General features: G+C 36.1%; 2 protein-coding genes across 2 annotated transcripts in view; both read left to right on the top strand.

Moving 5' to 3' along the window:
• LOC129005700 (uncharacterized) overlaps window positions 1-16,668 on the top strand; it is a 153,413-nt gene that overhangs the window by 126,395 nt on the left and 10,350 nt on the right. The window contains exon 9 of the mRNA XM_054434663.1: window positions 16,432-16,547. Coding sequence (XP_054290638.1) covers window positions 16,432-16,547 — 116 coding nt within the window. The remainder of the gene's footprint in view (window positions 1-16,431; window positions 16,548-16,668) is intronic.
• Window positions 311-16,492, top strand: LOC129005728 (uncharacterized). Its single transcript, XM_054434711.1, has 3 exons — window positions 311-1,477; window positions 2,089-2,239; window positions 16,420-16,492. Exon 1 carries the CDS (start codon window positions 403-405, stop codon window positions 1,471-1,473), a length of 1,071 nt encoding a protein of 356 aa, XP_054290686.1. The 5' UTR covers window positions 311-402; the 3' UTR covers window positions 1,474-1,477; window positions 2,089-2,239; window positions 16,420-16,492.

The raw sequence follows: 16,668 nt of genomic DNA, 5'->3' as shown, positions 1-16,668 counted from the left end.
TTAGGTTATGACAGTTAAATTAATTTAAATTTAACCTACAAACGAAACTTAATGACAGCGACAGTGATAGAGATAACAATTTCCCACGAACAGTTCGGCTATGCGCTATGCACGGTAAAACTTATGATGCGTTCTGCACGGCGTGGTGGCAGGCGGTGGTGGTCTGCCGGTAACGTCTCGTTGCCAAACGAGTGTGCTCCATGGTCTGCTCCTGTCCTGCTGTTGTCGTCTGTCTGGAAACCGAAACGGCTGTGTTGTGTTCGCGCCGTTCGCGGCATCCGCATATTTTGTTTGTTATGGTTTGGTTATGAGTTATGATGACAGTCGAGTCGACCGACAGTGTCAAACCAACTCAAAACGTCTCGTTTCTCTAGTTTAGTGTGTCTGTGTCTCAGGTTTAAAATGTTCACATGCGTATTGTGCGACAAAAAATATACAAGACAATGGGTCCTGAACCGTCACTTACGTGAAGTGCACGAGTATACCGCCGATGAGAGTCAGAGTAAACCGAAAAGTAGACCTAGACGTAGTCCTATGATAACCTGCACAGTTTGCAGGAATGTGTTTAAACGTAATGATATAGAAGGACACTACTTAGCAGAGCATAATATTATATTGAAAACCTCTGTTCTTAGTTTTTCTAGTGCGCCAGATTTCTACACTTGGAAAAAGAAGACAGAAGAAAAGGAAAATGTTTTTTTTACAAAAACAACTGCTCAAAAGATTGTATCTGGTAAGAACAAACTTTATTATCGTTGTCATAGATCGGGATATTTTGATCCTAAGCTTATATATGGCATAAGGAAAAGGAAAACAAAAATACAGGGTTCCTGTAAAATAAATGGTTTCTGTCCTTCCGCAATGAAAGCAACATTTTTTGAAAACGGCAATATTGAAGTAGAGTACTGCGAGACTCATGTAGGGCACACTCGTGACCTAGCCCACAAACAATTGACCTTTAATGAACGACAAGATATCGCCGGAAAAATAAATAATAAAATTCCTTATGACACAATACTTGAAGAAGTTCGTTCAACTTTTAAACCAGACATGCTTAAAAGAATACATTTACTGACAAAAAATGATCTGAATAATATTAAAAGAGAATTTGGTCTTAATGAGACTGTGCGTCATGAATCCCGAGAAGATGAAGTCAGGGAAAACGTGGGAGAAGTCAGAAGTTTGGAGGAAAGACAATCAATATTGGCAGAAGTGTCATCTAAAACTGTTCTGCCTACAAAGGTGAGACCTACTGACAAACTTCTACTAAGACAACGTGTTGAGTCAATTTTAAATAAAATTGACAACCCGGAGAGTTTAAAAGTAGCTGATCAATGCCTGAAAAACCTAGATGCGAAGTTGACTTCCCTCAAGCAGAGGAATATTTCCTTACAAGTAAAAAGCAACACAAAAAAAATCAAAAAGAAGAACCCTAAGAACCCGGCCCTTGGTGCAGGGTCAACTAGTCACTAACCAGGTAGGCTATGCTAAGATTAATATTAATACTGGTAATAAACAAACAGTGATTAATTATTGTAGGGTATTAACTATAATATTAGGCCTAATAATAATAAATTAATGATTAGCCTAAATTATTTATGAAATGAAATTGCAATTAGCAGGCACATTTTTATTCTCCAAGTTAAAATACTTGTATTTCACATTTGAGTTATTGTGTTATGCTTTTACTGAAATAAAAGTTTTTGAACTTGAGCACACACAAACAGATACCCCCAGATATATTAATAGTTACCAGTACCCACAAACGTATCCCATGCTTAGTAACTTTGTTAAAAATAAACAAAATAGGCCCATACAAAATTCACACCAAGATATTTCCTCATTCGAAATAGCTAAATTGTTATGTTAATTTTGTTGTTTCAGTTTCCAAGATCAAAGAGATTGTAAATGGATGTCAATAAATTTAAATATTATTAGTATAGGCCTGCTGTACCTACAACATTCCCCATGCTAAGCAACTTTGTGACAAACAAACAAAAATAAACATAATAGGCCTATACAAGATTCACGTTAAGATATTTTCTCATTTGAAATAGCCAGATTGTAATGTTAATTTTGTTGTTCCAGTTTCCAAGATGAAGGCGGATGTAAATATTGTAGATAATGTAGCCCCTAATGTAAATAAATGTAAATGTAAATAAATGAATGTATTATTAGTACCTACCTACATTTTGGATTAGAAGAAATAGATTTGAAGAACTTCATTCATTAACATAAGGTATGTTGGCCTACTATTTATAAAATGCTCATGGCTCTATATAGGCCAACCTCTAAATTTAATATAGCATTTTTATACACTTTTCTTCCTATTTTCTGTTATTTAAAGAATTGAAATAACAAGTAATATAGTTAAGATATCAATTTAATTAATGTTTATTTTGTCTTATATAGGCTACGTATTAGAATTTTTTAAATAATTGTTCTAGTAGTAATTTTTAATAATTATTCTAGAAATAATTCTTAATTAATTACACATTATTTAGACCTATTTAACATTAAAAGGCTAGTCTACTTCGTTCCTATCAGCATTTATTAAAGAATGCTCGGTGATTAGAAGAAATCGTTCTGTTGTTCCCATTTCAAATCCCGCTGTCCCGTTTCCAGACAGACGACAACAGAAGCGTTTGGCGCGGTGGTGGGGGAAGGCGCGGTGGTGTTACGATCGGGAGAGCTTCGTTCCCTTACTACCTTATTATTACCTTATTACCGATTCTTCATCTTTTACCCCATGGGGGATTGATGGCGTCATTAAAAATATAAAATCACTTATTTACACATATATACAATTAAAACTGAGGCTGTGGACAGGCATACTTCAGCCTAGGCCTAATAGAGGGTCTTCAAAGAACTCCTTCAGCGAGGGGAATGTTGCACGACGTCCAAGTGCCACGACGTCCAATAATATTTTTCCAGTGCCACGACGTCCAAAACATCATTTTTGAGTTGTTGCACGACGTCCAAGTGCCACGACGTCCAAAAGTACAGTAACTGCCAAAAATATAGTCTTTTTACAAGCTTTGGACGTCATGGCACTTGGACGTCGTGAAACAGCGCACTGTAGGATTGTAAAGAAGTATCATTTGCACCACGTCCAAAGCCTCTGCCAGTTGCACGACGTCCAAGTGCCACGACGTCCAATCAATATTTGACTGTTGCACGACGTCCAAGTGCCACGACGTCCAAAGTCCCTGCACACTGTGAACACTGTTTGCCGACCTCAGTGCATACAGTTCGTATTGCAATTATTGAAGGCAACTAGGCCTAGTCAACTGTTTGAAAGTTGTCAACAGCTTCGTCATCGATTAATGTTTAAATTATTCAATATTCAATGATTCTAATTGAACTAATTATTGTATTAGCTTAAATTTGTATATGTAAAATAGATACTATGTCACCGTAAAATGTAGTGATGCAGTATTTCTGTTGTTATGATTGCATAATTGATTTCTACAAAATAGAGCTATGTCATAGAAACGAAATAAATAGATGACTACACTATTCACTATATTGTATGATTAATACAATACATAAATCACTAGCCCAAAATGGTAGGTTTAATGTGAGTAGTGGTAGAATTCTAAGTACTGCAGTAGAATAGAATTGTCATACTATATCACTTGGTAGCAAATTTACTCGTAAGATAAAATGTATGCACAGTTTTATAACAGCTGTAAGACTTCCCATTTAAGTACCGGTATCATTGAAATTGTATAACTTCCATTGAACAGAAATGAGATAAGTAGATATTGATACACAGATATATGAATTTTCTTCATACACTTATAATATGACGAATTCAAAAAATGTTTATCCGTCAAATGTGCTAAATATTATGTAAACTATCACTTATCAACTTTTTAAGCTATAATGGTGTTACTACAATGGTTAAAAATGTTTCCTGTGAAACATGTATTTTTTAAACTAAAAGAAGGTTCTCTTTTAGTACAAACCTTGCTCTATTAGTGCATACGAAAAATAATTTCACTATTTTACGAGATCACCCTCCGCGCCCGCCGCCATATTGAAAAATCGATAAAATCTGTACTTTCTAGAGATTTTCGCCTATATCTCCGTTTTGGTTCGTTTTAGCGAAATATACCATAATCTCAAAATAGTGCTAGATAAAGATAAGTATACACTACCAGTCATTGCCAACCTATTTCCACTTGGTTATGAATGATGTATTTTTTTCGGCCGCCATCTTGGATCCGCCATTTTGAAATGTGATAAATTATTTTAAATATAAAAGGGGTGTTGTGACCCATCATTTCGGATTACTTTTTTAAGCTGAACTCAATTCCATGGTCCATTTTTCATTTTCATATTTTGATTTTGAAATATTAACATTTTTAACAAAAATATTGCAATGTTTCATAAATAAAACTTGATAACAAAAAATGGATTGCGGCATTGAGTTTAGCTTAAAAAAGTAGTTCAAAATGATGGGTCACAACACACCCTTCATATTTAAAATAATTTATCCCATTTCAAAATGGCGGATCCAAGATGGCGGCCGAGAAAAATACATCAGTCATAAATAGGTGAAAATAGGTTTACAATAACTGGTAGTGTATACTTATCTTTATCTAGCACTATTTTGAGATTATGGTCTTAGTTTGTAAATGCACAATGTTAAAATGGGCTAAAAATAAAGTTTTAAAAAGGACTCATAACTTTAGAATGATTCGAGATTTTTAAAAACGGTTTGCGGCATTGTAATCAGGGTAAAAATGTACTTCGAAATAATGGGTCACAACCCCACCTTTACATTTGAAAAAAATATTTTGCATCCAATATGGCGGATCCAAGATGGCGGCCGGAAATGACCACCTTGTCAAAATGAAGTACTTACTACCCAACAATGTTTAGAAGTGGTCTGGGATTGATATTTGAAAAAATGTAGAAAAAAGTTGGGGGGGGGACAATTAAAACTCACCCTGTATGTAATGACAATGTTGTAGACAATTGGATTTCCTATAAAATAAGTATAACAATTTGGTTCTAAGACTTATGGATACGAAAATATTTACATTTTTGTACAATAAAACGTCAATTTCTTTGTTATTTTGACAAATCTCTATTAGTCCAAGCAAATTAAAAAAAACTGACACAGGGAACGTTAAAAAATTGGAAGAAAACGTTTTATGGTTTTATTTTGTAGTGATGGGTCTGCAGAGTGAAGTACTAAAAGTTGCCAAAAATCGGTCTACAGAAATCCTCCTAAAATCACGATAAAAATGGCGGCTTTTCTCAACATTGGACAAATTTGAAAAAAATATATTTTTCTTTCAACTTACATTAAAATAACAAGCGAAATTGCGTGACCCGTAAAATAAAATCCAGAAGGAAATTTGCAAATATTTTTTACCAAAACATTGTGCTCAGTATTCTTTAGCTATTGGCCAAATTTCATATCAATTGGTCAAGCCATTACATTCTGTTGCTCTTACAAAGAAGTTACAAAGTGAGGGAAAGTGAGCTACGCTCGCTCCGCTCGCTTCGCTCAAAAACGTATTTTAGCCATAGCACAGACAATATATAATACTATAATAGTAATCTATCTATCTAATATATAAAATTCTCGTGTCACAGTGTTTGTCTGCAAACTCCTCCGGAACGACTTCACCGATCGTTATGAAATTTGGTGTGTAAATTCTGTAGGTATGCGAATCGGACGTAAACTATTTCCCGTTTCGAAATTCTTAAAAGGGCTCCGCCCCAGTGGCTCTGGAGTTTCCCATGTTAACCTTATGAGAAATGGAATTAATGAATCTTAACAGCTATTTCAATTAAACAAGTTGGTTCTGTTCTATGATGTTCAATAGCATTAAAGTTACAAGGATTACCAAAAGGGTGCAGCACTATTATTTCTTTTATATTTATGACAACAGCTAATTTGCAACCAAAAGGTGAGTGAGCGTAGCGAACGAACTTCAACCTGGAGGCGAGTTAGCGTAGCGAACGAGCTAACCTGAAGGCAAGTGAGCGCAGCGAACGAGCTCCAACCTAAAGGTGAGTGAGCGTAGAGAACGAGCTCCAACCCAAAGGTGAGTGAGCGTAGCGAACGACCTTCAACCAGGACGTGATTGAGCGATGCGAACGAGATCATCTTGAAAATTAAACGTAACGGTACTTTCTTTCCATCGGTCTGTCTTAGGGGAAACCTATAACTTAGGCGATACGAAGTTCGCCGGGTCAGCTAGTCTATCTATACTATTATAAAGAAGAGGTGGTGTGTGTGTGTTTGTGTGTGTGTGTCTGTGTGTTTGTATGAGATAATCTCAAAAAGTACTGAACCGACTGGGCTCAAATTGCACGCAAGTGAAGCTACAGCTCCGAGGATACATATTATTATACAACTATCCCCTCTTCGTTATTGTCCTAGGGCTCTGTCCCGTGGGCTTTCAAAAATTTGAGGTAAGAGATTTTAAAATAATGATTGATGGTGAAATGAAAAAAAATGAAATGAAATGATGTTTATTTCCCAACTAAAGAATACAATTCATGGTAGTTTACATAATCCATGGTATCCATGGTAACAAGAGCAAACCTACATAATTTAAAAATGTAAACAACCAGAACTAACTGTCAAATGAATTTTGATTTCACAATTCCACACAGCTGGTTCAAACATCCTTATATATACGTATAATACGTGAAGGCAATTTCTACGAAACACTACTCCTCCGTTAATAATAGACGGATTTTTACAAACGACGTGTCAAAATAAAGAATTTTTTGTGTAGACGCCCCCTTTCACTAATTTCTGTAATGAAAATCCTCGGGCTTTGCCCCACAGGCTATCAAAGTTAGAGTTTCTCCCTTAAGATTAACATGGGAGAATCTAAATATTTAATTGGAAACTTTGTCCCCACTAAATTTGAGAGAACGGCTCGGCGTAGAAACTTGGTAGGGGTGTCTTGGTCTGTAGATGAGTTATTAAAAGAAAAACTAAGCAAAATCCCTTAGGACTCTGCCCCAGAAGCCTTTAAAGATCCCTCCACAGAGTTGTTTACACTTTGGCCATGTGAATAATACTTTTTAACGAAACAGCTGTTCATTTTTAAATTGTATTTCAAACAACACACATTTATTTGGAGTTACTGAATTCTACCATTGACTATTGGATACAGAAGTTGTTGTATGAATAGTCAAAGACTAGGGGAAACCCGTCGAAATCGACGGTTACTTTCAAGGCTTACGTTAATTCATCTAACTGCGATGAATTGGGTGAAATATACATATTTTGAGCATTTAACATTGTTCAAAGAGTAAGTGTAAAAACAATAACAATATTGCGTTAGTTGCCAAATTTGGTTGTTCATTCAATGATTAAAATATTTCCTATCCTGTACGTCATCGGAGTTATTATTAGTATGTTATATGGTATCTCTTCCTTTGGTAGAACCTTTAAATAGTATTTAAATCGTATTGGTGGATCTTTTGTAGCTAAACACTTCCGTGATTTCATCAGTGTTTGAGAAAAAATATATGTTTGTTGAGAAGACACGTTCTAACTTCAAAGGGAGGTACATCCGTTACAGTGTAAGTTTGATTTTCCTTCGTCACGTCGCGTCAGTTCATATCGTACTTGCCAGTACTGTGCCAATGAATGAACCCTCTAGCATAGTTTTGAGAAATTGACTGTGGGGTTACTGATAAAGCTGGAATTCCTTGACATGGGGGATGTCAGTTAGTTGTCTCGTCTCGGCCTTATCAATAACATAAAGTTGTCAATATAATCTCTCTACGGAATGTTAGGTGTAGTGGAATACATGAAGTAAAGTTGGCTTTTATTTTTGAACTGTTAGGGGCCTCCTAGTTCATATGATCTTGGCGGCTTCATTGGCAATAAATAATGCAAATGACATAGCAATTGAACATTTCCAAAAAGCAAAAATACTGTAAAATGGCTGTTACGTATATATTGACGTTTACATATTGTTAATCAACGTATATGATAAATACTTTAATCCTTTAATACGTTTTTTTTTATGGCGACCATTCATAGTAGGTAAGCCAAGTATGAATGGAGATGAGTGTAGGAAGAGTGGCGCGATCTTGAAGTCTTGTTAGTTACTAAGGCCGACATTCCTTAGATACAGCTGTTAATTAATAGCCCATACAGCGAATGGCAACCAAGGGATCTACAGTTTATAGTTGAATTGGAACCAATTTTTTTTTGCATTGGTATTTAAATGAAATGAAATGAAATGAAATGCTTTATTGTCGTTAAAACTGAGAACAAAGTTCATGACAATCGTCAAAAGAAAAAGAAAACAATCAAGATGGCAACTAAAACTAAAACTCTAAACCAAAGTACTCTTCATGTTTATACAGGCAAGCCTGGGTTAGAGTAGTCTTTAAAACATGTTTAAATTTTGAAACACACAGGTTTTTGATGGATGCAGGCAAGAAATTGTACATTTTAACACCTTGGTACTCAAAACTATTTTGAGTGGCTGTATACTTATGCCTTAGTGTAGACAGATTATCTTTAGATCTAGTACAATAGTTGTGAACATCAGATATCTTTTCAAAGTGAGAAATGTTTTCTTTTACATACAACAAACTTGCCAAAACATACAAGGATGGAAATGAGAGAATGTTAAGACCCACGAAAAGGGGCTTACAATGTGTTCTTCTATTCACACTACAAATTAATCTCACCGCTTTCTTTTGTAAAGTAAAAAGCAACCTGTCAGCATAAAAACTGTTGGCCCACAGTGAGGTACCATAGGACAAATAGCTATGAATGTGGCCATAATATATACAAATAAGGACATCATCTGAAACAGTGGACCTAAGTGCTCTTATCATAAATATGCCTTTTACAATTTTAGATGCTACAAAATCTACATGTGAGAACCACTTCAAGTTTGACTGTAAATGAAAACCCAAAAACTTCAGAGTGTTTACATCATTACTGTTACTGCTTAGACTAATAGTCAGGTCCTGAGTCTTATCAGCATTAAGACATAACTTGTTTGCATTACACCAGTCGTTAATAACAGCAGATTTTGTGTCCAATGTGTCTGTAACATCATTCAAAGAGTTACCCCGTACACACAAGGCCAAGTCATCAGCAAAAAGAAAGCTTTTTACAGATAAGTCATTAATATTACAAGGTAAGTCATTTATATACAGTATAAACAGGGTAGGGCCCAATATAGAGCCTTGGGGCACTCCGTGGGGTACTCGAACAGGGCTAGAATAAGTGCCATTTAGATAGACTTTTTGCCATCTGTCACTAAGATAAGATTGAAAAAACCTAACCAAAACAGCATCAAGGTTATAGCAAGAAAGCTTATTCACAAGGAGATCATGAGCCACTGTGTCAAAGGCCTTAGACATGTCGTACGATCTGAAAACTATACCACTTTTGGCCTCTAAACTTTGAAAGCAATTTGATATCAGTGCCTGGGTTGCTTGGACAGTGCTGTGTTTGGGCCTAAAGCCAAACTGACTACTTGCTAAAAGGTTACTATCCTCAAGATACTGAGAAAATCTACGATGTACGAGATGTTCCAAGACCTTCGACACTGCAGGGATAATAGATATAGGCCTATAGTTAGCAATAACATTTTTAGGCCCTTTTTTATGGACTGGTATAACCTTGGAAATCTTGAACTTATTTGGGTAGCAGCCCTGTGTTATACAAAGATTAAATAGGTAAGTTAAAACTTCACTTATGTAACTAGAAGCTAACTTCAAGATGGGGACATTAATTCCGTAAATATCTAAACAAGAGCTATTGTTAAGACTGTTGATGGCTGCATACACCTCTTCTACAGTAAATAGTGCAATCCTAAAAGCATTGTTGTCCTCAATAGTCGGAAGAGCGTTGCAAGAGGTCAAATTTCTTAGATATTGCTCAGGACCATTTGAAGAGGCGGGAACATTACTTCTCAGGTTTTCAACACAGTCGACAAAGTAGGAGTTCAGTCCATCGGCAGTTAGGCAGTCAGGAATAGACAAAGGCTTACTATTACAGTTGCTTATTTCATTAATGATTGACCAGGATGTTTTAGAAATATTACTAGAGTTTAGCAGTAAACTGTTGTTATGGTCAAGTTTGGCTTTCTTGATTTCTTTGCGGTACTGCAACTTTAATGAGTTGTACTTAGTTTTAATTTCAGCAGTCCCTGCATTACATAACAAAAAATATAGCCGGTCCAGCTCATTTTTCATATTTACAAGTCCTTGATGATACCACCTTTTGTTAGGTTTGTTGTTAAAACCGACAGTAGTTTTCAAGGGAATCGAACCATTTAAGGCCCACAACAGTTTGTCAAAAAACACTTTGAATTTAGCATTTAAGTCTAGGCTATGGTCATATAATTCAAACCAATTCAACTGACTAAGGTTGGATAAGAATTTTAAGGAATTCTGAGGATTTAATTTCCTAGTAACTTTTCTCGGTAAAGAAATTGGATTAGATTTAGAATATGACTCGATGTTCATTGACAGAAAGGCCGCATTATGATCTGAGACAGGAGTGTGTATAACTGAGGCTTCCCATCTATCTGGATGTACTGAGGTCACAATATTGTCCAAGCAGGTACCTTCGTTTACACTTCCAGCTGCGACATTAGGCCTAGTGATTTCATTAATTGCAGTGTGAAGACCAAAACTAGATATTAGGTTTTTAAGTTCCCGGACTTCAATGCTGTCAGACAGGAAGTCTATGTTAAAATCACCTGTGCAAAAGAAGTCAAGTTTCACACCATGCATAGTTGAGAAGACATCATGCAGTTTATCCAGAAATAAATAAACATTACCTGAGGGTGGTCTGTAGAAGTTTACGATCACTGTTTTGTACTTAACGATGTACACCGCTGAGGCTTCAAACGTGAGTTCTTCCACTAATATACTCAAATTTAACTTATTGTAAATTATAAAGTCTAGGTTCTCTTTTACAAGTATTGCAGATCCACCATGTTTAGACATTGATCTAGCAAAAGAGGTTGCAACTAAGTAGCCTCTTAGGCTTAAGTTGTTAATATCATTTTGTGAGACCCAGTGTTCAGTCAAACAAATCACATCCACACTACTGTCATACGCAAGCAAACGTAGGTAATCTAGTTTGTTAGTAATGGATTGAATATTCCACAGGAGGATGTTTAGTTTTTTAGCTGACCTAGATAGTATTTTATTAGACGACTGCTGTAAGCAAATGTTAGAAAAGTTCCCAATCGCTTTGTTATGCGTTGAGAGTTGTGTGTCAGAATTATCTGTCACTTCAGACTCTACGTTAAATTTACAGAGTTGGGGGGAGTTTCTAAAAAATTCTCCTGACACTGAGCAGTGCTTGTTGCTTTTTTAGCAAACCTGAAGGCATTTATATATGCCCCAGTAGGCCAGAATTCAGGCAAATATATTTTGTCCCACAAGTGAGCAGGAACCCCTACCTTAATGAACCTACCTACCTACCTTTATGAATTGGTATAATTATCAGGATAGCATTGCGGGTAGTCGTAGTACTCACTCGTGCGGACGTTAATCCACACCAGGGAATATCGCATCCACAGTGCATTCCTATAAATATCCACAATTCGTGACCTCCTAGTAGCTGGATTACAGGACGACGCCACCCGTCCCAGTCAAAGGATTATGTGATCTAGTTTAAAAGGAATATGACCTTTCTGTCATGACAGTAGCTGCTTAAATAGTATTTTGTCTTTGTACCATATTTTACAGCCAAAATGTCGTGTTATTTTCAATAATGTTACTAATTCAGTGCGCCAAAGTCCGTAATATAGGCAGGCGCAAATAATTCTTAATCACAGCAATTCTTAAATTATTATTGAACTATCTTATATCTATTCTACGGGTTGGTGTCTGCCTTTTTCACCACTTTTGCCTACATTTTATCATATTATTCTACACATATAAAATACTTATGTAGAAATATCTGCTCTTATCGTGTCTAATAATATCCAAACATAGAAACCTTGCCTAATATTGTACCCATCTTGACAAATTATTTGCGCCTGCCTATATTACGGACTTTGGCGCACTGAGTAGGTAATATCATTGAAAAATAACACGACATTTTGGCTGTAAAATATGGTACAAAGAGAAAATACTATTTAAGCAGCTACTGTCATGACAGAAAGGTCATATTCCTTTTAAACTAGATTACAAAATCCTTTATAAGATACGTTGATTAACAATATGTAAACGTCAATATATACGTAACTGCCAATCTACGGTATTTTTGCTTTTTGGAAATGTTCCATTGCTAAGTCATTTGCATTATTTGTTGCCAATGAAGCCGCAAGACTATATGAACTAGAAACTATAGGAGGCCCCTAACAGTTCAAGAATAAAAGTCAACTTCACTTCAAGTATTCCACTACACCTAACATTCCATAGAGAGATTATATTGACAACTTTATGTAACTGATAAGGCTGAGACAACTAACTGACATCCCCCATGTCAAGGAATTCCATCTTAAACAGTAACCCCAAAATCAATTTCTCAAAACTGTGCTAGAGGGTTCATTCATTGGCACAGAAGTACGATATGAACTGACGCGACGTGACGAAGGAAAAATCAAACTTACACTGCAACGGATATACCTCCATTATGAAGTTAGAATATGTCTTCCCAAAAAATATTTTCTTTTCAAATAAAATCATATTACATTGATGAAATCACGGAAGTGTTTAACTACAAAAGATCCACCAATACGATTTTAATACTATTTAAAGGTTCTTCCAAAGGAAGAGATATTCTACCATATAACATACTAATAATAACTCCGATGGCGTACGGTATGGGAAATATTTTATTCATTGAATGATCAACCATATTTGGCAACTAATGCAGTTAATATCATTATTGTTTTTTTTTTACACTTATTACTCTTTAAACAATGCTAAATGCTCAAAATATGTGTATTTCACCCAATTAATCGCAGTTAGATGAATTAACGTAAGCCTTGAAAGTAACCGTTGATTTCGACGGGTTTCACCTAGTATTAAATAATGCACGAATATTATAACAGAGAGGGTAAGGATTATAAATTTAAAATAATGATGTTACTAGCCCGAATGTAAACATTATTTTACATTACTTAAATGTAGCTGTCAAACCATATGTTAATGTAATTTCATTAGTATATGATTGTTACTTATTACTTAGTTATTTCATTTGTTTATGTTTATGATCTACTAGCTGTACCCGCGGGCTTTGCCCCGTTTAACTTCACAAGTGAGCTCGTTCGCATGTCTCAATCACGTCCTGGTTGAAGTACGTTCGCTACGCTCACTTGCCTTCAGGTTAGCTGGTTCGCTGCGCTAACTCGCTTCCAGGTTGAAGTTCGTTCGCTACGCTCACTCACCTTTTGGTTGCAAATTAAATGAATGATTAAATGAATTTATTTATTTCCATTGAGAACTAACTTATTACAGTAGAGTCCCGCAAACTCGGGTCTCGATAACCCGGCAGTCTGGATAACGTGGCCATCACCTGGCTCAGAAAATTAGTGATTTTTTGAGTCAGGGTTAATCATGGACTCAAGCCAGCTCAAGTCAAATTATTCGCAACTGGTACTAAGGATTTGTTGTACTATATCTGATATAGTCTTTTTCTAAGTTCACGTCGCACTTTTATCTAGGAAAGCAAGTATGCCCTAAGTCATAGCATTTGTAGGTTAAGTATAATAATAACAAACATGCTTATCGTAGGTTTGTAGGCACACTTGTTCAAGAATATGCCGTGGTAGGTTTTGTTTAAAATTTTATTTTTTAATTCTTGTCTAATGACGATATTGATTTGTATTTGTGCGAAAATGTTAATTTATTTATCAAGGGCATGAGCGGCCCTCTAGTCTTAGTATGTTACATGAAGCACAACATGAAAAAGAATAAATTAAAGGAAGGTAAAAAACGGATCAGTCGCTGAAGGTCTAATCAGACCTTCGACCAGCGAGCACGGAATAAAAATTTTTAAAATAAAAAAAATTGTATTCTGTGCTCGCTGCCTTCGACACACATTTTGCAGTTTGTACTTGATAATGAGGATCCCATGAATCCTGTACAAAATTAAAAAAATGTTTCATTCAAACTACAAGTTTATTACTTTTCCGAGAACCAGCCTTTATCAGGACTTCCGCTCCCACGCTAGTCGGCAACATCAACTATGCTATATGAAAACAATAAATCTTGAGTAAATATACTGTATGTTGAATTTTGAGGTTGTGGTGTTCCTTCGTAAGCACATTCGATTATAATCTAGGAATATGTAAATTTATTGTTATACGTTAACTTTATTGATATTCGATTCGCTACAGTACTATTAAACCTATAACATTTTCAATTCGTGTGCGTTTTATTTTAGAGTTGGGGAAACAAAAGAACCCTGTGTACAACTTATTTACAGTATATGATATTCTCATTGGTTGCAATTTAATAAGTGGTGTAGCAAAACACAAACACAAAATTTATTGAAATAAAATTAAGTCAATGTTAAGTGAATACTATTAATAAACATATTTGCGACATAAGAACATTTAATTGAAGCCTAAAAAACAGTTCGAAAAAGGCATTCTATTCTTTATACTACTACAAATTAAAATGAGGGTATAAAAAATAGTTTTCAAAGATCATGTTGATCAATGTACATTCATTTAATCTTGAAAAAATAAGTATTTAAAAGCCCACTCCAAACATAATGAAGTTTATCGGTTGTTAAAAAAAGTCATCATTTTTCAAACCATGTAAACCTTATAGTTTTCCAACTGTAGCCTTGTTTATTTTTTCTTTTTATGTTTTTTTTTTACTTTATGATGTTTCAATTTATGGTTCAAATATTCATAGTATATATATTTCTGAACAAGAACATACACCCATGTATATATAGCCTAACTAATAAACGTTCCATAAGCATTTTACACGAGAGAACACTGTTCGGCAAGTAGCCGGTCATCGTAACGGGTCATCATGAAGGAGCTTGGACGTCGTGCAACAGCGCTGAGCTATATTGGACGTCGTGCAACAGTCAAATATTTATTGGACGTCGTGGCACTTGGACGTCGTGCAACTGGCAGAGACTTTGGATGTCGTGCACATGTTACTTTTTTACAATCCTATAGTGCGCTGTTTCACGACGTCCAAGTGCCACGACGTCCAAAGCTTGTAGAAAGACTATATTTTTGGCAGTTACTGTACTTTTGGACGTCGTGGCACTTGGACGTCGTGCAACAACTCAAAAATTATGTTTTGGACGTCGTGGCACTGAATAAATATTATTGGACGTCGTGGCACTTGGACGTCGTGCAATGCATCCTTCAGCGAGTAGTAGGCTTTGTCTTTGAGATACGCTGTAACCATCCTTTTTTCAAGGTGCAGGATGGAGTTTGGCAACTTATTGAATATATTTATTGCTCCATTACTGAAGGCTTTCTGAGTCCTTGACAGCCTAACTCTAGGGACATCTAGTCGTGTACGATGCCTAGTACGATCTAGTAAGATGTTGATGTGTTGCTGCTCTGGTAGGTAACTCCTTGATATTGTCTAGCACGTATTTTATGCAGGCGAGGATATAATGACTAAACACTGTAAGTATGCCTAGCCCGGCAAATATAGGCTTGCAGTGAGCCAAACCATCGCTGAAGGTGATTATTCTCAGAGCTCTCTTTTGCAGGATCAATATTTCTTGGGTCGTGGGTGCGTGTCCCCACAGAAAAATACCAAAGCTCACATGGCAATGAAACATTGCGTGATACACACTCAGCAGGTATTTCTCTGTGACCAGATATCCTAGTTTCAGAAGCAGGAAGCATACCCTTGATAGTTTACTGCAAACTTGGTCTATATGGTCACTCCAAGTTAGTTTTTGGTCGAGTGTGAATCCCAACAACTTAACTGGATCATTCGGAGGAGCACGTTTGGCTAGACTGCAAACAAGGGACTGTGTTTTAGTATGGTTCAGCTGGAAGCCATTGGCCTCAAACCAGTTCGAAGCTTCTAGTAAGTGTTGCTCCACTCCCGCTACAGACTGATCAACATGCAGTCCTCGTGACACAAGGGTGGTATCGTCAGCAAACAATACAACATTTCCAGTCTTGTCAAGGTCATTAATCATGACTAGGAAGAGAAGTGGCCCAATGACAGATCCTTGCGGGACTCCATAAGCTACCTCTAGAGGTGCTGAAATCGCCCCTCTAGTGCGATCAGAGTTGTGCGATCCCTTTCGGTCATAATCTTTTTTTTTTCGTGGTAAAAATAACTTGGTTGAAAAATGTTTCATGAAGCCTTACCAAAGCTGTAAGTCTATTATTATAGAAACTGAAACTGGGCAGTATCACGACCCAATTTCTTAAAACAGTAACAAGGGGTTAGTGTTATGTGTTTGGACTTTTAATAATTCAGTAACTAAGCCTAATACAGCTTTTGTTACAGAAAGTGACCTGGTCAGTGTGTTAAGTAGCAGTCAATGTTGGAAGCTTTGTGCCTCCCCCCGCCATTTGATGCCTCCATTAATTTCAGCAACATTTGAAATGGCAGGGCTAATAAAGGTAATAAATGTAGGGACGTTTTAAAAATTTTTATATGCAAATCAAATTCAAATATATTTATCATGGAAATTAAAACAGCTTGGCCCCACCAAGTTTAAAAAACTTGTTGGTGAGGTCCAAT

The sequence above is a fragment of the Macrosteles quadrilineatus genome, unplaced genomic scaffold (genome assembly GCF_028750875.1).
Source record: "Macrosteles quadrilineatus isolate MER2022 unplaced genomic scaffold, UCM_ALF_1.0 Scaffold_31__1_contigs__length_1484076, whole genome shotgun sequence".
Classification (NCBI taxonomy): domain Eukaryota; kingdom Metazoa; phylum Arthropoda; class Insecta; order Hemiptera; family Cicadellidae; genus Macrosteles; species Macrosteles quadrilineatus.
Note: the sequence above shows the minus strand (reverse complement) of the source record. Positions and strands in the feature narration are given on the sequence as shown.

Coding starts and splice junctions, on each gene's coding strand:
- LOC129005728 (XM_054434711.1), top strand. CDS start 403: ATGTTCACATGCGTATTGTGCGACAAAAAATATACAAGACAATGGGTC.